General features: G+C 39.0%; 1 protein-coding gene across 5 annotated transcripts in view; it reads right to left on the bottom strand.

Moving 5' to 3' along the window:
- The window catches only part of col12a1a (collagen, type XII, alpha 1a), a 66212-nt gene that overhangs the window by 16543 nt on the left and 27111 nt on the right, over positions 1 to 22558 (bottom strand). For 3 of the 5 annotated variants that reach the window (XM_028438518.1, XM_028438516.1, XM_028438520.1), the window contains 30 exons: positions 21626 to 21765; positions 20864 to 20993; positions 20058 to 20203; positions 19612 to 19741; positions 19393 to 19529; positions 18329 to 18458; positions 17349 to 17488; positions 17116 to 17248; positions 16936 to 16959; positions 16067 to 16206; positions 13589 to 13718; positions 13312 to 13451; positions 13093 to 13222; positions 11398 to 11543; positions 9318 to 9447; positions 8379 to 8521; positions 8157 to 8286; positions 7557 to 7676; positions 7329 to 7475; positions 7078 to 7194; positions 5924 to 6076; positions 5738 to 5812; positions 5511 to 5650; positions 5298 to 5421; positions 4225 to 4368; positions 3896 to 4060; positions 3611 to 3649; positions 2758 to 2896; positions 2044 to 2186; positions 712 to 821 (listed from right to left, as the gene is read on the bottom strand). In XM_028438518.1, the coding sequence (XP_028294319.1) occupies positions 712 to 821; positions 2044 to 2186; positions 2758 to 2896; positions 3611 to 3649; positions 3896 to 4060; positions 4225 to 4368; positions 5298 to 5421; positions 5511 to 5650; positions 5738 to 5812; positions 5924 to 6076; positions 7078 to 7194; positions 7329 to 7475; positions 7557 to 7676; positions 8157 to 8286; positions 8379 to 8521; positions 9318 to 9447; positions 11398 to 11543; positions 13093 to 13222; positions 13312 to 13451; positions 13589 to 13718; positions 16067 to 16206; positions 16936 to 16959; positions 17116 to 17248; positions 17349 to 17488; positions 18329 to 18458; positions 19393 to 19529; positions 19612 to 19741; positions 20058 to 20203; positions 20864 to 20993; positions 21626 to 21765 (3815 nt within the window). The remainder of the gene's footprint in view (positions 1 to 711; positions 822 to 2043; positions 2187 to 2757; positions 2897 to 3610; positions 3650 to 3895; positions 4061 to 4224; positions 4369 to 5297; positions 5422 to 5510; positions 5651 to 5737; positions 5813 to 5923; positions 6077 to 7077; positions 7195 to 7328; positions 7476 to 7556; positions 7677 to 8156; positions 8287 to 8378; positions 8522 to 9317; positions 9448 to 11397; positions 11544 to 13092; positions 13223 to 13311; positions 13452 to 13588; positions 13719 to 16066; positions 16207 to 16935; positions 16960 to 17115; positions 17249 to 17348; positions 17489 to 18328; positions 18459 to 19392; positions 19530 to 19611; positions 19742 to 20057; positions 20204 to 20863; positions 20994 to 21625; positions 21766 to 22558) is intronic. The other 2 variants (XM_028438517.1, XM_028438521.1) reach the window with 1 other exon arrangement.

Genomic DNA, 22558 nt, shown 5'->3' with positions numbered 1-22558 from the left:
TGACCCGCATCGGCGCTCGCATCTCCTACTAGGACACCAACTACAGGCGCTCTATTCCAGCTGAAGAGTGCATGTCCATCTATCTCCGGTTAGTGTTTTTGTTTTTAAATGATTCTGAATTTTCACGGTTGGGGAAAGCGCCTGATTTGTCAATGTGCCCAAAAGTTCAACAATCCAAACTCTAGCGTCGGCCACGGTGGAGGGACCGGGGTTGGGGTTCTTAGAACAAATGGAGATGGGTGAAAAATAGCAAAATAGCGGACCTTTAATGCAATTTCCAAGAATTAGCTTCAGAATCCAATTCCCAACTTGAGTGTGGTATTCAGTCTTTTTGTTGTCAAGTTTTTAGTATTAACTGGTAACACATGCGTTGTAAATTCAACCGAACCCTTTCAAAATATATGTATATAGGAGGCCATTCCCAAAGCTTTATGTCTCGTGATAAAAGGCAAAGACCTCGTTGACAGCAGACTAATACAAGATAGATAGCAAGAGCCTCTTTAACAGGTAAAACCACAATGGAGCTTTACATTAGAGACAAATATAGCTGCACTGAATGAGGCTTTGAAAAACACACAAAGCTGGAAAGGAAATAGATAGACCCAGATAAAACAAAGACTAAATAAAAAGACCAAAAGCGAACACAGGACAACAAATCTTGTCGGCTCTTTGTGGTGCTTTTCTCTTTAAGAATGGTAATGCTGTGTTTACCTTGTGGAAGCTCCCATGGAAAATCCGCTTCAGAGCCGCCTCATTAAAGGTGGCTTTCTGGATCTCTCCTCGGGTATCCTTGTTGTAGAAGGTGAGTGTCTTGCTTGAAGCTGGAAAAAAAAAAAGACGAAAGGCTTTAATGAATGCCTGACAGTGTTATGATGCAGAGGCACGCAAAGCACATGCAGAACTATAGAGACCACATGCTTTTAGGACAAAGAGTGGACTAGAAGGGATTAGGACCATTCTACCATGTGTGGAGGAGCGTATTTATAAAAGACACAGGAGACAACTCAGCAAAGGAGCGACTTATTTTTGTTCTTTGCTAAAGATGGCAAAATATTAAGGGTGTAACAATTCATCCATTAGATCGGTGAATTGATTTATATTCCTACAATCCAACTCCATAGATCTGTGCTTTGCAATTTGGCCTTCCTGATGACATTAATCAATCTAAAATCATTTAATAAGGTAATCCATCAATTTCATTGATACAAGGAAACAGAGCATTGGATTTAAGCATGATAGACATTATATGGATGAGATTTAAAAGCACTTTTAATATTAACGACATTACGGCCGAATCCGTTGGCCGTCTGCGACGTCAACAAACAAAACAGAGAAGCCAGCGAGCGAGAAATGGATCAATCTACCATTGGGGTCCAATGTGTGGAAACACTTTCAACACGGACGGAGATATTCTAAAGGAGTCGCTCGCTATGTCGATCACCAGTGTTCACTGCAGCAGCAGCGGTGGTAACGTTAGCTCGTTAGCATTAGCTCTACAGAAAGCCTCAGGATCACCATCAAGGTAAAAGGAAAAGTATCAGGTTCAACCACTGCTCATTTAACCTGAACAGATCTTTGTTGCACTTAATTTTTTTAATATTAATATTGTATTATTTTGATGTGAAAAACAAGCAGATGAGTCAGGTAAACCTTTGTTGAAAACGTATTGAGTATTGAAAATGAGAGCAGAAAAGTTAACATTCTGTAAATTTAAACTAAAGTGTTGGTTGAATACATATGCAAATACTGTTTACTTGTTTGTTTAGGTCCATAATAAATGTATAGACGATTCCCTTACAAGAAACATCAGGAATCTATGAAACCTCACCTGTACTGTACAGTACAGTTTCAAATCACAGAATCGTTTTGGTTCGCATCGTTCTAAATGAACCAATATTGTCCTTCAATCGAATCGGCAACAGCAAATCGGGATTCAAATCGAATCGTTGCTAAAACCTATTGTTACACCCCTAGAAAATATAATTTAAGATTCAATCTACATGTGTGTATAAACGTTGGCTTGATGATGAGTAGACGACTTACGGTTGAGAGTGATCCCGACCTCAGGGTTGCTGTTTTTGTCTGAAATCTGCCAGATATCAAAAGGTTCATTAGGCGTATCGGGAAGAAGGCGGAACAGCAGGATGATGGTGTAAGCTGAGGGAAGCCCCTCTGGATGGATTTCCCTGTCAAGAGGTAAAAAACAGACTTTAAAAGTACAAACTGACTTGCCATCACTGTCAGACCTTCACAAAGCAACAACTTTAATCTAAACCGGAAGGATGTGATTATTTTGTCGTCCGCGCTGTAGAACCTGTTAATAATTTTGGTTGCGTTCCCTGGTTTGGCCTAAATTGCACACACATTGAAAATATTTACAGCTGAAGATTGAAGTGTTTCCATTTGTGTGCCTTAGGTCCACTCACAATAAGTTGGAATCATTACAACAAGATTAACAAGATATCCTAACAAGGCATGATTACCCTGGTTGTTCTGCAGTTGCATACCACAACATACATGACACCAGAAATTCAAATATTTAGTTGGAACCATGAGTGATTTGTTATTTCCTGCATGAACGAGGTCGAAGAAGACCCTGGTCTGATTTTTAAATTCTGTAACTAAAAGGTTCCAGAAAGAGAAGTGGGAATGCGTGTTGGCCTGTTATGACCATCATTAAAAATAAAGACCATGGGTCAGAGGCGATTTTTCAAAAGATGGAGGCTAAAAAAGTTCAACTTTGAGGCAAAGTCTTACTTGGTGGGCTGGCTCAGGAAGGAGTCTTTGTGCAGCCTGTAGGCGATGTAGCTGTTGAAGGAACCTGGCTCCATGGAAACACCGTTCATGGCCGCGAAAGTCTTGTCTGTGATGTTGAACGCCTCCAGCATCCTGAAGCCTGGATGTAACAAAGTAATGAAACTATTTACAGTCTGGTAAAAAGTGCATTGATACCTCTGCAGTAACACTTTATAACAACTATCCGCTATAAGTAGTTAATGAAACATTAATAAACTGTTAGTTAATAAGTTATAAATTGTTTGTTAAATATTTGCTAACAGTTTGTTAATGATTTATAACCATGCCGTATAAATAGCCAATAGCTGTTGGTTAACAATTTATAAATGACATGTTAACTGTATGTTAATAATTTATAACTATACCTTACATTAGTAATAGATCATGAATAAGCCACTACTACTACTTACTAATGACTTGTTTAGTATCAGTTAAAACTTTATACACGTTATTGGGACGTTATTCTAAAGTTGCAACTATTTCTCATTTACTAACTCAACTAAGGCTCAAGAAATATTACAAATAAAAAGAATAAACACGAAAAAAAATGGAAGAAAAAAGAAAGATAAAGAAAAACTTACATAATTAAGTAAAAAACTGTTAATTAAAAACAAATAAGTTATTTATCTAAGTTATCTATTCGCTATCTATATAGCACAGTTATAAATCATAAACAAACTGTTAGCAAATATTCAACAAGCAATGTATAACTCATTAACTAACAGTTTATTAATGATCTATTAACTACTTATAACAGATAGTTATTATAAAGTGTTACCCTTCTGCATGTGGCGTAAAAACTCGGTGTGCTTACCCGGGGTGGTGAATCCATTGATGTAGATCAGAGGACAAGCTGGAAAAAAGTTGCAAAAACAAGTCAACTTTTAAGGAATGTGTTTTGAGCTCCTTTATAACATTCCTCCTGGAGCGTATCATTAGAAGCACAAGTTGTGAGTTTCCTCTCTACCTCCTCAGGTGCCTGAATTATTGCTTTGGCTGGAACGTAACAACAATGATGAAATTTGCTAAGTAATAACAAGTTTTCTTCTGGCCTGGCACTAATACAGGATTGTAATCTCAACAATACTCTCAGTCTTACTGGAAGTGGCCGTCTCGCAGATGAAGGTGATCAGGTTGTCCTGGATTTTGGCGAAAGCGTCGTAGTCATCAACCACGAACACATGCCTCTCGCTGGGCTTACTGCCGATAGTTCTCAGCTCAGTGTGATCCACATCAGCCACTCCAACAACAAACACGCTGTAACCTGTGGAGCCAACGCACAAACAAGCCAAACAAAGGCTATGATTGAGCTTCCAATAACCACAGGGGGCTCCATCAGGGAAGGGAAAACTCTCATTAAATCAGCCTCAAACTCCAGCTTTGAGTAATCTATTGTACACCGTGTCAGCTGATTATTTCCTCACTTACCCGAATGCTGCAGTTTTTCGGCGTTCTTCTTCACTTCATCTTGGGAGCGGCCATCTGTGACAACCACCAGCACCTTTGGAACGTTCCTCCTCATGCCACTATCTGAAGTGAACACCTTTTCGTAGACATGCTTAAGAGCGACGCCTTAACGAAATGAGAAAAAATCACAATGGCCACATTTACATGGGAGGTTTAATTCCTCTTTAATTCAGAATAAAAGTTAAATCCTCTTTAAACTGCCCTTGTAAACACTTAATTCCTAATGCAAATTCAATTCCGAATTAAACTTAAATCTGAATTAGGTGGCTCGTTAATTCCGAATTAAATCATCCTTATTTCTTGCAAACACTTCATTTCGCTTAAAGTTAATTCCGGTCTTTCTGTGTATGCGCGACTTGCCGTGATGACACGCTGGTGACGACATAGTCCAGGATGGCCGCCCGGACTCCAGCCGAGACTATTTATTTAAAAAAAAGCCTTAAAAGACATTGATATAATGAAAAGAGTGGATGGACGGAAGCATAAACATGCGGACATGTTCACACGGACTTCACGGGCATGAAGCACCAGAGCTTCACTAAAGATCATGTCAAGTTCATTTTTCACTTGACATCCTGTATAGTGGAGGTAGAACAGCTGTAACATTAACCGCTGGCTTTGATTGACCAAAGTACGGTCTTCTATCTCCCTTCTCCTGCTCTGCGGATCAAAGTGAAACCATATGTTACTGTCCAGCAGCTGCTTCAAAATCAAAATACAAGTGAAAACGGTTCTCATTTGGTCTGAAAAGAAAAGGTGCGTTGTGTTGTTTTTTCCCAATAAACGCGAATACATTATGTTCTTCCCCTGTCCAATCAGAGCCCTTCCCAAATCCCAGATCAAAAGCGGAATTGAATAAAGCCGAATAAATCGGTTTTCCATGTAAACTTCAATTCAGAATTACTATTTCCATGTAAACACAAAGCAAAACACTTTAATTCCGAATAATCTAATTTAGAATTAAAAAACATGACGTAACCGTGGCCAATGACTTTGAAGATCCAGTCATTTTTGGTCAGTTTTCTGATCTCTACCTGTCTTGGTGTTGCCTCCTCTGTAGCGTACAGTCTGCAAAGCTGACAATACTATTCCTTTGTCATGGTAAGTGTTCAGTTTGAACTCTGTCTTGGCATCGTCGCTGTACTGCACAAATGAAACCTGTTCAAAAGAAATGTAAAAATTCAGTTGGGGTGAGGCATTAAAACAGAGAACACTCAACATGTATTAAAATCACATCATGTTCCCACCTGCATGCCACTTGGACTGATGACATCAAAGGCTGCGGTCATACTCGTCACAAACTGGATAACCTTGTTAAAGCTCTCATCTCCGATACTCCAGGAACCGTCAATGAGGAAGACCAAGTCTGCTTTGGCACCCTTGCAAACTTTATTAAAGATAAAAAAAAAATGAGTGGATCTTTAAACAGGAAAGAAAACCAGGTGTATGGATTTAAATGCTGAGCTTTCCTCACCATCCAGTGCAGGAGGGACTGTTACAGGAGGAGGAGGAGGGGGCGGCTCAGTTGGCACCTCCGTTGGCTTCACCACTGTGGTAATAAATCAAAATAAAAAAATAAAAAAAATCCCATTTGCAGATTTCAATAGAGAAAAGAAAGAAACCAAAAAATCACGTAGCCTCAAGATAATTGTTTCCTTACATGTCCGCTCTTTGACACTGATTCCTGGTCCTTCTAAGTTGTGGGTTTGGGTAAACACAGTAGCATTGTACAAAGTATCGGGAGTCAATCCATCAAAGCAGTAGCTACTGTCTGAACCCCTGACAGTGATTTCCTGGGCTCCGCTCTTGGAGGCTTGAAAAAGTAAGAGAAAATCATCAAAGATTACTCAAACACAAAGGACAGAAAGTTTTTTTTGTTTTTTTTTAAAGGGGTTGATCCAAATCAAGACTTCAGTTTCAGTGCATTTTATTTGTTTGTTTTAGTCTAACAAAGAAATATTCAAACATAAATTACAATTATATATATATACACACAACATTTCACAAAAAAACACAAACATATTTCTATTACTTCATATAACGCTCTCTATATTTTGTGACATTTTCTTTTTGAAATAAAATAGTGTCACTCATTTGGATTTCTTTATCAACAGTATTCCACAAATTAATCCCTAGAACAAAAAGGCATCTTCATTTAACTTCTAATCTTTCTTTTGGTAAAAAAAAAAAAAAAACATACAGTAAATTGATCTCTTTGGCTGTATTTGCTGCTCTGTAGTGAGAAGTATTTCTGAATGCCCTCTGGAATAATATTTATTTTTGCTTTGAACATTATCTGTGTTATTTTATCATAAAGAATATCTTTAAATGTCATAGGTTTTGATTTAACAAATAATGGATGTGTGTGGTCATGATATCCTGCTTTGTTTATCAATTGTACAGCCCTTTTTTTTGTAATAAAACAATATCATTTATTATGGTTTTAAAAGTGGTTCCCCAGAGTTCTACACAATATGCAATATATGGCAGCATCAAAGTACAATAAATTGTAAACAAGGAGTGGTAATTAAGTATATATTTTGTTTTATAGTCAATTATGACTCCCAAGAACTTGGTGTCAAAGACACACTCAATTATATCTCAGTTTATTTCAATTTTAATTTCTTCAAATAACTAATTTTTGGTTCCAAAAATCATAAATTTTGCAATGTTAAGTGATATTTTATTCAAATCAAACCAGCTTTTAAGCACTGTGATTTCTTTTTCTATTTTTTACCAAAGGTTCATTTGATTTTTTTTATCCCAGAACTAATTATGGTTGTATCATCTGCAAACATAAAACATTTGACTCACTATCAAAAGGGTTGACTTTGAGTCTGTAAGATGTGGCTGCTCTGTGAGGGGCCCAGCGGAGGCAGAAAGACTCATACCCAACATTGTAAGTGGTCAAGTCTGTCACGTTGAGGTACACTAAAAAAGAAAGCACACAAAAGCAGCTTCAGTATACATACATATTTTACTCTGCTGTCCTCCTGACAAACTCTTTTCAATCTGATGCACTCATGCCTGACAGGCAACAGATAATTATCCCATCATGTACTCACAAGTAGTCCCCTGGCCAACCAGAGGCCCGCTGACGCCAGTGTTGTACAACGCCAGCACCTTCAGGTCATAGGTGGTTCCTGGTTTTAAATTGTGCAGCTGATAGGAGGTGACGTCTCCCACTGCCACGTCTAAGGATTCATCAGAGCCTGTTCGAGACGAATCATAGTTACACGCATATCTTTGACCGAAGACCTCCGTAGTCTAACAACTTGATGGACAGCTCCTACCCTCTGGCTGGTAGATAAGTCTGTATCCATTAACCCTGGAGGGGGCAGGGTCCCAGGACACCCTAAAGCGGGTGTACCACTCGTCTGAGACCCGGAGGTTCCTGGGGCCAAGCATTCCAACTGTACAAAACAAGACGGAACAACACAGTCCACACAAGCCAAGATTTAGAGAGATGTGATCCAGAAACTTTTGAATTTTCAGTGTTATGATCAAACATCAGCAGTAATAAAACACTCGTTGATCATCTGACTTTTAAATTAAGACTGAAAGAGCAGAGCAGTGGAATGGTAAAATCCACCACATCAAAACATACGAAACATCGTGAAAATTATAAGCTGCCTCGAGGAATGAAGGAGCATAGCAAGCAAGTTTGATTTAGAGGTTAAGTTATATAAGTTTTTGAATAAGACTATTAGCTCCACGTCATATTCTAGAAACACAGGCAGCCACTGATTTCCTGACTTGTTCCAGTAAACAGTTTCCCTTATTCCAAACTTACTTGAAAATTGCATTTCTGAGCTAATTAGACACATTTTCTACCTTTCAATAATTTTTACAAGGAGCTTTGAATCGTGGTGAAATAAGAGAACAGTTCGTACTTGTGCGCCCGTTTCCATCCAGCTCTCCCCCTGGACCATCAGCGTAGAAGGCCGTAACTTTGATGTTATAGGGCGTGTCCGCGTCCAAGTTTGGAAGGATAACGTTGTTCACATTTCCTGGAACTGTCGTCTGTGAAATAAAAGGATAAACAATATTGAGAGAGAAGGGGGACAAGCGTTTTTTTTTTTTTTTTTTTAAAGTCACAAAAACAATATTCTCACATATTCCTCGATGGGATCTCCAACAGTCGGAGAGTAGGTGATGCGATATTGCTGGACAGGACCTTCTGCATGTTCCCAGCTAACAGAAAGCGTACTGGTGGTAGGATCATACACACGCATGTTCCTCGGTCCATTACGTGGCCCTGGACATGAAGGACATGAAAATAAAAGGTGAGACATTTTGGGCTTCATCCTGGGGAGGACTGGGACAATAATTCAGGCCTGGCATTTTCTGTCCAGACCAGCCCACTACATTATCAGTGACATCATGTAGAAGCTGTATTTTAAGTCAGTAATGCTCAACATGTGGCTCGTTATGTCCTAATTTAAATTATTATTCCCCCAGAAAACCTTAAAAGGGGGAAATTTTTTAACCTTTTTTAACCTATTTCCTTTGGCCATGTTGCAACTTATTCTGTCCCATTTTTGCCCCAACGCTTTTTTCAGACTTTAGCTACCTTTTGTCAATAAATAAACCTTTTTTCCTATTTTTGTCGAAGTTCTTTTTGACTCGTTTATCCAAATTTTGTCCTTTCTGTAAACTTCTTTTGGTCACTTTTCATCCAGATAAGGTAACTTTTGCCCAATAAATACCACTTGTTTCCTTTAAACCCTACATTCTACTTTTTGTTCCACATTTTTGCCCTTTTGCACTATTGATTGCCACATTTTGCTCATTAAAGCTACCCTTTGCCATTACATACCACCTGGTTCCTCTTTATTTGCCCATTCTTGACTGACTTTGGCCCATTTTAGTCATTTTACACTGTTTTCTTGCCATGTTTTTGGCACTTTTGGACCATTTGTGGCCACTTGTTACCATAGCGGACCGGCCCACTTTGGATCGACGACCCACTGGGACGATGCACAGTATGCCAGATGGCCAGTCCACCTCTGGCTTCATCTCTATTTCATACAGACCCACAATGAGCCACTTACGTGTCTTTCCAGCATCACTGGCTGGGGGACCTTCGCCATCACTGTACAGGGCAACAACTCCAACATTGTAGTCGGTGTCTGGTATCAGCTGTTGCAGCAGTGCTGTGTTGGTAGTTCCTGGTACCAAAATCTACACAGAGACACCAACGCAGGAGGCCGTTATTTATTTTTGGAGTGAACTTCTGCAATTTAACATGACACTTTAAGTACACTGGCATAGTTCAACTCAAGCAAAGAATGCAAACCAACCTTTAACCTGACACTTAAAAGGACAAAGACCTTTTCGCGTATCTTCTGACAGCTGCTCGTGTCTTGCACTACCTCTCACACCCATGTTTTACAGAATAAACATATTTGCTGTCAGCGCTGAGTGAAAGCGAGAGTCAAGGAACCCCTTTGATGTGTGGAGATGTTTAGAAGGTGGTGGTTTAGAGGCTCCTCAAGGTCACCCTGACTTAGAACACAGCTGATTGCAATCACCCTGGCTGTCTGTCTCAGCAAGGTGAGGCCAAAATTCCTTCAGGGCTCCAGCCTGCTGATAACCTCTCTGAGAGCAGCAGATTACGACAAAGTATGCCTAGGAGGGTTTTGTGAGTAGTATGTTAAATAGAACACTGTCTGTGTTTAATCCTCTAGTGGAAATACACTGCTTCATTACACCAATTATTGTACACGGTTTACCTCAAGGGACAGTGGGTTAGACCTGTAAAATAATGACTCATAAACAAACAGAACTCTGTATTCATATATATGTATATATATAAATAAGTATTGATGATTATCAAAATGTTGAACTATTCATTTACAACGCATCTTATAAAAAACTAAAATTTGAAAAAAAAAACAAAAAAACTGCAATTTCAACAAAATTAAGCCTCATTATATTTACAATCGGCATTACAATTTACAGACCACTTTTACATTTTATATATATATAAAAAACTAAAAATGTAAATAATAGATAAATGGCAGTGCCTGCACAACAAAATTTTACCAGACCAAAACCTTTTTATTGAACATGTTAACTGGTAATACTGCATATTGCACAATGTTATATAATCTTTGACCAAAGATGATTAAAACTCTTGTAACTCATCCGGGTTGATTTTTTAATTTTTCACAGATAATGAAAGTGTAAATTCCAATCAATAAAATGGTGTAACATACATCAAAATATGAGAAAACCTCTCAAAGTTATACTCATCTGAATATTACCTTTTGAAACTTAGAGTTCAGGATCCATACTGGACCAGTCAGTGACCATTGTTCAGAATCAGGTATGGGTACATTGATGTTAAGTATGTTATTAGGGGGTTACTGATGTCTCATTAGGGTGTTATGGGTTGTAGGTACCTGATGAATCTTTGTGTCCTAGTTAGTTCCTTCCTCTGGTTAATGTTAGGATTAACACAACAACAGCTAAGACCCAAGCGTCTAAAGTAATCAATGGTAATAATCGGTACAAACATCCACATGCAATCATTCAAGCTTATTTATTGAATTTGGATATAAAAAGAAAACCTGATGTCAACGCTGAATGATTACAGTACATTGCAGCGACCCTTCCCCAGAGAAGGATTTTTTTAGGGCCAAAGTCACTGGTGACTTTGGCCCTAAAAAAACACCCTACGTATCAACACTTTTAAAGCTAACATTTGAACCATGTGTGTGAAGACCCGATAACTGTGCCATCTTTACAGCAGAAGTTTAAAGAAGGTTAATGATTTTACATGTAAAGCAAAGCTTTATAAGATGTTTTTAATAGATTCTTTAAACAAACCATTTGCAAAGATGTGGTCTTTCTGCTGCCAGATGGCACACTATGAGTAAAGAGCACAGGAGATGCCATTAAAGATGAACATTTTTTGGTAAAAAAAAAAAACATTTATAGCCACCAAGAGGAATTTGAAGGGCACTAACTACAAACATGGAGACATTTAAATGTGTTCGCAATATCCATTCCGTAATCACATGAAGAGCCTGGTTGTGCTTTTTCTTGTGCATTTGGATTTAAAATGCTACTTTTTGTTTCCATATGTGCTACATATCAGATTTTCACGCACCGTAGATGGCAACTCACCGATTGAGAAGTGCCTGCTCCAGTGAGAGGAGCGTAGACCACTCGGTACTGCTGAACGGGGCCTGTGGCAGGTTCCCAGCGAACGTTCAAAGTGTTGGTGGTGGGGTTGAAAACCTGGATGTTCCTAGCGGGGCTGCGTTCCACTACTGAGATACGAAAGACGTTGAATGAAAGGTAGAGGCAGAAAAAAGGAAGTCAGGGCGAGAAAAAAAAAGTGGACAAAAGAATGATTTGAGGACGATATTAAAGGCCAGAAATATAAGCAGTATTACAGGAAAAGGATTAAAATAGGTGGAAATGTAACAGACACACATAAGTGACAGAAGTCTGCCAAACATTTATTCATACAAAACATAATCTGTGTCTTATTCATCTTGTCAAGGGGTAATTTGTCAAAGTACAAACGTGTACCTAACTCGATACCTATCCACAACAAGACAATACCACCTGAGAAACTTTCCATAAAACGCCAACAAAACCTCCCACAAAGAAACAAAGATGTTTAAGATGTTATTTCACAATAGTGTGATCAACAGGACACTTCCTGTCAGCACCCTAAAGGTTCATGGAAAGGGTATAAAAGTGAGAAACCTTGCGTAAAGAAAGCTCTCCTTCCAGAAAACCAAAGCAGATGTTTGAAAAAGCTTTTGCTGATTACAACCCCAATGAATGCATGGTGGAAAAAACGTAGTGGGCAAAAGTCTCAGTGAGAGAGCTTCCGTTTGTTAAAGGCTTCACAGAGCGGAGCAGATTGTGATAAAAGCTGCTTTGAATTTTAAGACGCTGTAAAAGTGCAGAATTCCAAGTTTAGCCTAAAAACCAAGTGCAGGTTCTTTCCTTAATCGAGAGCCATTAAGGAAGATTTTGAATATTCCCAAGTGGGTGGACAGAATTTTTACAAAGGCTGTGTGGATACAAAAGTCTTTGCGTTCACGCAGGCTAGCATACTGTACATACTGTAGGAGGTTGGTTGACTGTTGTGGGAAAATGAAACCCGCTAAACAGAAGAGCTTTTGCAACATCGGGGAAAATAGAGCTAGCAGTGGTAGGCATGGAGCATGACCTTGGCCAAGTGAGCTGAGAGCCATAAAAAAATATAATGCTCTCCATTCATTTCTAACCCCCTGTTTCTTTTTTTCCTGAAGAGGCGCCAAATATTCAGTACCCCTTCCCCCATTCCCCAGCCCCACCATTATCCTGACCACTGCCCCCTATTCCAACCTATAAATGGATAATATTCCGGTAAAGAAAAAGGAGACACCATTATAACGCTGCCAGCATGGAGGAATTCCTTCCTACGCAATCACCCCACAAAATGCTGACTCACTCCCGTGGTTTAACTGTGGGAGAAACTGGAAGGTCCAAGTTCTTTGATGATGTTCAAGCTAAGCAGACCGAGCTTTACGCTGTCACTACAGGCAGTGTTTTATGTCCGAGATTACATTTAAGGAGAGGGTTTAATATGTTAATACACATTCAACGTAACGAATGGTTTAGAGAGGATTTTGGGGGCCACTTAGAAACACGTCAATAAGGCTGATGTACCGCAAAGTTAAATCGTTTCATTGAGGACAACCAGGATAAACTCCTTCACGCAGTGTCATTATACAGGAGCCATCGTAATCTGGTGGGTTTATTTTCCACATCATGCCCAACTATTATAATTAATAGTTTCTAAATATGTGCAACGCTTACATGTTTTGCCGTTCTCCGACAGACGCTGTCCCTCCCCGGCAGAATAAACAGGAGCCACGGTGACCTTGTAGACTGTATCGGAATCCAAGTTCTTCAGCGTGGTGCTGGAAGTGCTGCCTGGGACCTGAACCTTGAACAAAGACGAGACAAAGTGCGTCAGAGTGGGGAATGGATGTAGCCAAGGTTTGAAAAATGTGCTGGAGCAGCACATTTTCATACCATCTGTTCTTCTCCTCCAGCAGCGGGGACGTAGAAAACCCGGTACTGACGCACGTTACCGTCCGCAGGCTGCCACTGCACGTTAAGAGTGCTGGTAGACGGGTCAGTTACACGCAGGTTTCTAACACCACCCAATGGCTCTGGCAAAAACACAATACAGTCAATTCCTCATGAAGTGCAATATTTATAAATGGGAAACAAGTTTATTGTGACAATTTGACACAAATGTAGTAAAGCAGAACAACATGAACAAGCTGCTGAAGGACGGTTCACTCACTTGTCGTTCCGAGTCCATTGAGCTCCTTGCTAACCCCACTAGGGTAGACTGCCACCACACTGATGGAGTATTCGGTGTTAGGGGTCAGCTTTGGAAGCAAGACATTTGACTTCTTTCCTCCAACCTGGGTCTGATTGAGGAGATAACAGTTAGACAAATATATATTTATCTTATCAGCGGCTTATTATCGCTGGGGAAGTTTAAGTAAACTCAAATTTTGATGATTCTGAAGTATAAGTAGCCAATTGATTGAAAAAAACTCATTTCATGGCTTTCAAGCAACCACTTTTGGAGCAGTGGAAAAATCTTTAATTTGTTTTTTAAGGAATAAAGAATTCTCATTGGATTTCTCAAACTGATCTCCCAATGGAAAGAATTCTAACTGAAGGTACTGAGGCCGTCAAACTTTCAGAAAAGGAATGTTTTTAGTGTTTTGGGACATGGTTAGCACAGAGGACAAGAGCCAATATAAATCTGCATCCTGATGGTTAAAACAGTCAGACGCCTTATAGGAACACTTGATTAGTTTATTGCACTGCCTTCGGCTCAAAAGAGAAAAAAAAAGAAATCTGAGACAGCGTCCTAGCATTGATTTATGAGTGCAAGCTGAATTTAGTGTGGATTTGTTGTATCAGCAATACAGTTAATTGAATTTAATCATTAGCAAAAGAAACAGGTTTGAAGGATTATCTGGTGCAATATTACATTATTACAACACAAGAGCAAAATGGGCTTCAGGCACTTCAAAAGAATCCCGTTATTGTTTAAGACCCAAAAACCTTTTGGCTTGTGCCATCACGACTGAGATCTTGACAGAAAAAAAAATGTTAAAGTGCTAGCTTTAGCTGCCAGTATCTGATTAGCGTTTCAGCGTCTTATCACGCAGACAATCATTTGGCGAGAACTTAGCACATTATTAAAAAAGAAAAACATTCCTTGTGAAGGAATTCCAAGTGAAGCAAATGTTCAACAGGTGAGCGACATAAAACCACTTGCCACGTGCACACTGACAAGGCAAATTACAAGGAAAGAAAGTCCAACTGTACGTTTAGCCACATTCTCCAGAATGACAAATGTTGTTGAACATAAACTGTTTAAAATATGACTACATTAGTATCGCACTCTTTCATTACATGAACACCGACCTGACTGAGTGAGTTCTTTACATTTTTAACAAACACACTCTCACATCCATATTTTATGGACCTTTAACCACATGAATTTGACCATTTCTATAAATGACAGTAAACCAGCTTCTTTGAGATACTGTGAAATTGAACTGGTTAAACAACCAACACGTGGAGGAAATGGTAATTCAATGCTGTTAAAAAGGGAAGTTTTTAGATTTACACTTTGGACACGTTATCCCCTAAAGGACTTAATGAAGACTTGGAATTCAGGCCTTATTTGTGATTTCTTGATTTTTTTTCTGATTGTTAGATGTTTTTCTATGTGTGGATGTCTGTCTCTCATTGTATAGTATGTATTAAAACAAACACATTTTGTGAGAAAGGTATTTATGTTAAGATACACATACATATTATACACATACATAAATATTTATATATTTCTGAAATTCTCTGGCTTTGTTCAAAGTAGGTTTCCTTCCTTTTGTTTAATTTTCATGGTTGTGTGTGAGACTAAATAAACATCAGTATTGTTGCTTTTGGATTTAAAAATAATATGTTATTTAATTTCTTATACATTTTTTGTGTAATCTTGTGATTCTATATACATGAATTTAACAATATGAGTTATATATTATGTCTTGCAGTGTGTTTATCTTTGTCACATGACCACTCAGGTGTTGTTGGTTACATTACCTGTATAAGGAAGTATATTCATCGTTCGTGCTATGTCTGATGAAGGGCGTGAGCCCGAAACGTTAGCTTTTTTTGATTAAAGCTGTTTTTTGGAGCGATACCTGTTGTACGGACTGACTTTTGCTCTTTATGTAAACTAGTGAAAATCTCTATCTCCTTTTAATTCCTGCCTATCAAATAAATGAGAAACATCAGCTGAAGCAATGGATCTGAAAAGGAGATAACAAATGACTAAGTTTGCAGTGTTAAGCTAGCAGGATTTTGTTTGTCCTAATGCTGCCATATTTAAAACCTCTAGCAGAAAACAGTATTTGAATTAGAGTTAAAAAAAAAACTCATTTCAGTAGCAGATATGCACTTATGGACCTTGGAGGCAGCAATAAATCTCTAACAGAGTTTAAAGAGCCAGAAATATCAGTCTGTCTATCCAAACATTTTAAGATTGTACGTAGCTGCTATTCCCAAGGCTGTCGCTGCTACTTAAAAACAAGGGATTAGCCAAGACGGTGTTTAATAGATCAGAAGTAATACATATAAGACATCCAGCTTGTTATTTTTCCTCTCAAGGGCTCTTTAACATGCCTAACAACCACAGTAGCTCTGCTTTGGAGCTGGATCTATGGTGATTAGACTTCAGGCCTGTTGTGTGACTTACAGTTTGACTCCTGCCTCCAGCTGTTGGAACGTAAGTGATCCTGTAGTTCTGGACTCGATCTGGAGGTGGAGTCCATCTGGCGTTGAGAGTGGTGGTGGTTTCGTTGTACACGACTAAGTTGGTGGGAGCTGCGTAGGGTGCTGTAAAGCGCACACGGTCGCACATATATCACAGTTACAACCAGGTCATGATGCACATTCTCCTTTACGATTTCTTTGGAAAGTTGCTCTTTAAAGACACAGTCCTGAAAGGTTTTGGTAGTGTTAGATCTATAGTTTTCATTATTTAATAATTAATAATATCCATAAGGATATAAATGTATTTCATAATTGGCAAAAGCAGCATTTAAATAACCCCGACTTAGAAACAGGGACTGCAGCTTTAAAGTAGAAAAGACAAATTTCCTAATAAGGACTGTCTTTTCTAAAGCAGGAACAGTTTCTTGAACAGCATTGTGATCATTAGGAAATTAATGGTATTGATGATGATGATGATGATGATGATGATGATGATGATTATCACAATCACGATGATGATGATTATGATGATGATAAATGGATTAACAGTTGATGGTTGATAGAATCTGCTTCAAAAACGAGATTAAAATCCTTGTTTTGCCAAGCATGCATGATGGGATGGAAATCCAAACTCAGTCATTTAATAGACTGCGATGGAACATTCTCATTAACAAGGAGAAGCCGATAGGCTATAGACAGTCATGGACAAACAAACACACAATGAAACCATTGGAGAGGGGGGATGGGTTAAAGGTCTGACTTGATGAATGAAATGAACTGATGACTGATGACATGCAGTCACTGCTTAAGAGAAAAAAGGTATCCCTTTGCTTTTCCCGCGAACATACTTACATGGGGTGTCACCCCGCCCAGACACTATAGAGCAGAGATAAAAGAAACGTGAAGGGAAAACTATTGACTGAACAAGTAGCATATTTCTAAAGGGAACAATAGAAGTGTTGTTCATTGTGTCAAGTGTTGGAGCAAGGTTCAACAAGCAGCTAACTCAAAATGCAGGGGGGTGTTTCTTACATGTTCTCTCAGTTCCAAACAGGTCTTCGCTCTCTGATTCATCAGGATAAATGGCTGTAACAGACACATCATAGGGCGTGTCGGGGTCCAGGTTCTCCAAGACGTGCGATGTCTCGTCATTGTTCAGAATGGCCTGATGACAAAGCAGACACAGGTCAGGAGAACTGGTGCTTGTGGTTTCCACAACACAATAAAAATGAAAATGTAAACAAGTACATATGCTTTTTACGTACATATTGGAAGTTGCCTTCTCCCTTCTTTGTCCAACCGATGCGGTACAAGGCCACATCAGGGGCTCCATGTTCCCAGGTAGCTCTGAAGCTGGTCATGGTGACTTCAGAGAACCGCAGATTCTTTGGTGCAGGAACAACATCTGGAGGTGTAAAGAAAGGAACATAATGAGACCTGCACAATTAGAGCCTTACGTACTGTCAGGGTTGATGTCAATTACTTTTTTCAGTTACAATTACGTTTTGAATTACCCATGTTTAATTCCAATTCAATTACAATTACGGTGACCAGTATTTTTTCCAATTACAATAAAATTACAACTATTTTGTATCCTCAGGAAGTCAATTTCAATTATGTTCTTAATCAATAAAGTTCAATTACAATTAATTACAATTACTGAGCCTGAAATAAATAACCTAATAAAAGTTAACCGTCCTCTTGTGTTAGCTTTCTGTTAGCATCTCTTGTGATAACAGGTCCTAAATCAACTGTAAAATACACAAAAAACAAACATCTATCATCTAATTTCTTTCCTATCTATTGGTTACCTTGTTAGGCTTCCTAATCAATGAAAATATAGATTTTAATGTTTTCTGTTGTGGGTGTCTGAGCCTTTTTTGTGCCATTTTATATGGTAAAATGTGGGAAAGCTTGATATTAATAATATATTAATAATTGTTAACTACGTATGTGTAAAACTGTACATAGAACTGTAACATGTTTCCCCAGTTTTTGCTTTAAATTATAATTGACAACTTTTTATAGAATTTTCATGGCAATTACAATTACGAAGTCAATTATCTAAACTTAATTTAAATTTAATTACCATTACAACAGAAACAGATTTTTAAAATTCCAACTATAAATACGCCATAATTGTAATTATTTATCAGTTACACGATCAATTACATCTTTGGGAAAGGAAGCCAAAAAAATACATTACACCAACATTATTTGCTATCAATTGAGTTTTCATTCTAACCTGTGATGGCCTCTCCCAACATGGGCTGCCCAGTTCCCTCATCATAGATCGGAGTCACAGCTAAACTGTACTCAGTCTGGGAACTCAGGTTATCAAGTTGTTTCGTCGTCACACTTCCTCCCACTTCGAGCTGTAAAACAAAAAAGTGGAATATGTCTTAAGACAGACTGTTAAAGTACTTTGTTCTGCATGCAGTACAAGCCCCCAAGCTAAAACATTTGCTCCAATAATGATAAATTATTTCTTTCAAGTTCTTTAAAGTCAATGAGAGTCAGTCAATTGTAATGAGGGGCACGTTTAACCTGGGACTGTAAAGCACAAATATTCAGATTAGAAGGAAAATGTTATAAAAACACACATTTCAGGGGATTTATGCAGGTATGCAAACCATCAAGTCCGTTCACAATATGAGCGCTTTTGGGATTAGCTGTGGAGTTAATGGCCAACTAATAAATGTGGTTAGAAATGTAACCAGAAGTTATTAAAAAAATGGTAACAAACAAGACAGAATACATTTGACTAAACAGTTTAATAGCTTACAGAAGGCAAAATCAAAATGGAACTGCATTTTGTATAGTTAAATTTTATTAGGTGGGGATTGAGAAATTGAACCTTAGGGCTGGTTTCTGTGCCTATTACCATTTGCAGTGTAACTTTTGACAGAGTTGTGAGTTTCACAGTATTTATCCCATAAATAATAAAGCAACACCAAAAGGGTTCCCATTGGAGTGAGTTGCCTTGGCGTTGTGAGTGGTGAGCTACATGCTGTCACTGGGTTCTATCACACATGTGGTTCCACCCCAGGAGCTTTGAGGATCACCTCCACCTGATTTACAGCTCTGTTAGGGGTTAGCGAGACTGCAGAGTTTCCTGCTTTAGCCCACGAACTCCCAAAAGCCTTTATCCAATCCCGGCCTCCACAAAGATTATTTAAGGCCAGCAAATTGTGTCCTTCTTTACAACAGTGCTGAACAGTCCCAGGAATAAATCCTGCTAACAATTACAGTCAACCAAAAAAAAAAAAAAAAAAACAACTGGTTAGAATCAGAGAAAGCCCAACGCACCTCTTTAGGATCTCCATCCTCAGGCTTGTATGTGATCAGGTACTTGCGGACAAGGCCAGGAGCAGCATCCCAGTTAAGCCACATTGTGCTGTGAGTGACATCGCGCACCCTCAGTTCTCCTGCAGGTGGCATGGGTACTAAAACACAAAGTTTAGATGACTTTCAGCACAGTGTTACAGGAGCAAACTGAGATAAATGTGTAGTCGAGCAACAACGTACAGGTGACTCCCTGCTGAGTTAGCGGCTCACTCGCTGATTCTCCATAAAGGGCAAACAGGGACAGAGTGTACGCTGTGTTGGGGAGTAACTTCACCAGCTGGACATCTGTCGTGTCTCCTCTGACTCTCATCTGGGACAACACAAAGCAAACAAACAACACCGTCATGACATGCATTGGACTGATTTTGGCCAGTTTTAAACACAAAATGATCCTTTGACTAACGTTGCTCCCCTGTGTTTTCAATTTTTGCTTTGCCAGCTAAACAAAACACTGCAGCCTTTGTAAAATGTTTATCCAATGTGAAACACATGTGTTGGGTCAAAAGACTGGTGATGCTGTGGTATTTCATTTCACCTTGGCTGTGTAAAAAAAAGGCTTGTGTAAGCGTGAGTTCTGTTTGTGTATAGATTTCTGTCATACCCACTGCTGGTCGTTTGTGTCTCACCTCCTGCTCAGTGGTGGGCTGGGTGGCGTTGATGGCGCTGTACAGCAGCATGTAGCCTGTAGCTCCCGGTGCCTCCTCCCATCTTACTCGCATGGTGGTCGTATGCTCATCATAGATGTTCATCCTCCTCACAGCAGACAAGGGCACTGAACAACCAAAGCAGAAACTGTTGATTGGCAATTCTTACATTCTTCCCTACTTTCACTCAGCATGTAGTTTCCATTTCTTTTGTATTGACTATACAGCATATTTGTGTCTATGAAGTTTTAAATGAACAATATCAAAGAAAAGTGTAGTAGTAGTAGTGTAGTGTGTAGTTAAATTTCAGCATAGTTATCCAAATTGCCTTTGATATTGTGTACGTCTTTAGGATCTACAATTAATATCTCTCTTGTCACGTGTGGGTTTTTATAAAGAACACCAGCATTTTCTTAATGGAGACCACACAGAAATCAGAGCCAGTGAGTGCTTAAAGTCCATGTTATGCATGGCAGGAACTTGCTGATGCCGGCTAAATAAAAGAGAGGCATCTCATGAAAATAATGGCTGAAGAAAGAGAGTGCGTAGGAGCCTCTTTAAATTTTCCCATAAAACCTCTTTCTTCATCTGCTTTTCCAAATGTAACAAGTCTTAAAGATTCATTGTAAATATAACATTTTTGGTTGATTTTTGTCCTGTTTTTGTAGCATGTTATGTATGGTTGTGTGATGAATTGCCAATATGAGCTCCATATCAATATCCTTTTACAATCTCTACAAATCAAAGTCAAGAATAATAGTTTAAAAAAAAACTCAATCAAAACATACGTGTGGTCTCTTTTCCTTTCAGAGGATCACTGCTCTCCTCCCCCAGCACAGCATAGACGTTGACCAGGTACTCTGTCAGGGGGTTCAGCTTCTGCAGAACCACTGTGTTCTCAGTCCCATCCACTAACACCTAGTGTCAGAAACAAGATGTTTTAACGTACTGCTTCATGAGATCTATCCACAAACAGAATATCTTTAAAAAAAACAACTTTTACAAGACAAAGTAATTTCATATGTTTACATTAATTACTTTATCTGTTTATGTGTGATTTTAGGAATTTGTAAAGCTGGCTAAAGAGCGATCATGGGATTATTTTGTTTTTAAGAACAATCAAACAAAGCATAGACTTCAATTTCAAACATAAACAAAAACGAAAACTCATTTACAATGATCATTATTAAACAAACTCAAGGGTTCTGGACAAAAACAAACATCTCCCAAATGTAATTACATTCAGACGCTGAAGAAGCTTGCTCTCAGCCAAGAAGCCATGGCTTATTTCATCTACCATAAAATGAGAGTTTCAGTGAACTCACACTGTGGTGAACTGTAATTCAATCAGACACTAAAACAGCAACAACCTCAAACAGGAAGATCAAAATAGAGCCTTGAGGGGAGTTTACCATTTGTGTTTGAAACAGTTGGAACAGAAATTGACCGATCCCATTAAAGCCTGGACCGGGAATGCAAATGTTGGATCTCATGTGATTTGACGTTGTGGTCGTATTAAACGTGTGGTTGAGTTTGATAGATAACACTACCTCAAGCGGGCGTCCTGATGCAGTCATGTACACCACCCGGTACTTCTCCACTGGGCCATCAGGAGCCGTCCAGGTCGCTCTGAAGGATTGATGAGTCACCTCTGATGTCACTAGATTAGTCGGTGCACCAGGAGCTCCTCCTGTAATAATAATAATAACAATAATAATGCATCAATTTTATATAGCGCTTTTTTGGACACTCAAAGTTGCTTTACAGAATTAAGGGATTATTCTTTCACTCCACACTTAGTGGTGGTAAGCTACTATTGCCTGACAGAGGCAAGGCTGCCAAAGTGCGCCATCTGCCCCTCCGACCAATATCAACACTCACTCACACACTGCATTCATACTCGGCAACTTGGGTGAAGTGTTTTGCCCAAGGACACAATGACAGATACCACTGGAGTGACTGTCCCCCACTGTGGCACCTGGAATTCTCAGTGATCTCCCATCCAACTACTAACCAAGCCCAGACCTGCTTAGCTTCCGAGATTTAACGGGATCGGGCAATGACAGGCTGGTATGGTCCACATATACTGTATTAATGTATTGAAAGGAAGGTATTATCTACTGTTGTGCTGTGGAATAATGCTCACCTTTTAATGTGTGTTGGTTGATCTAGTGTTTGTTGCTGTTACTGTTTCCCAAAATCCTAACAAAGGTCACCTTGGGGTGACTGTTTTTCATGTTCATAATTCACCCAGTAAATGGTCCGTTGCGGGGGAACTTATTGTGTTGAGAAGGGTGTTTCCAGGGGGAAGTATTTTGTGTGTTGCTCATGCTGTTTTCTTTCGTGCTAGAGAGGTGAAGAAGAGTCTGATTAAATGGCAAACAAAGATTGGAGTTCTGTGCTGAATACTCCACCTCTGACTCTTTTTCTTCGGCTGCACAACCTTGTTAACGTGTTTATATATGAAGATTGTTTTTTTAGAA

This window comes from Gouania willdenowi, chromosome 22 (assembly GCF_900634775.1).
Source record: "Gouania willdenowi chromosome 22, fGouWil2.1, whole genome shotgun sequence".
Classification (NCBI taxonomy): domain Eukaryota; kingdom Metazoa; phylum Chordata; class Actinopteri; order Blenniiformes; family Gobiesocidae; genus Gouania; species Gouania willdenowi.
Note: the sequence above shows the minus strand (reverse complement) of the source record. Positions and strands in the feature narration are given on the sequence as shown.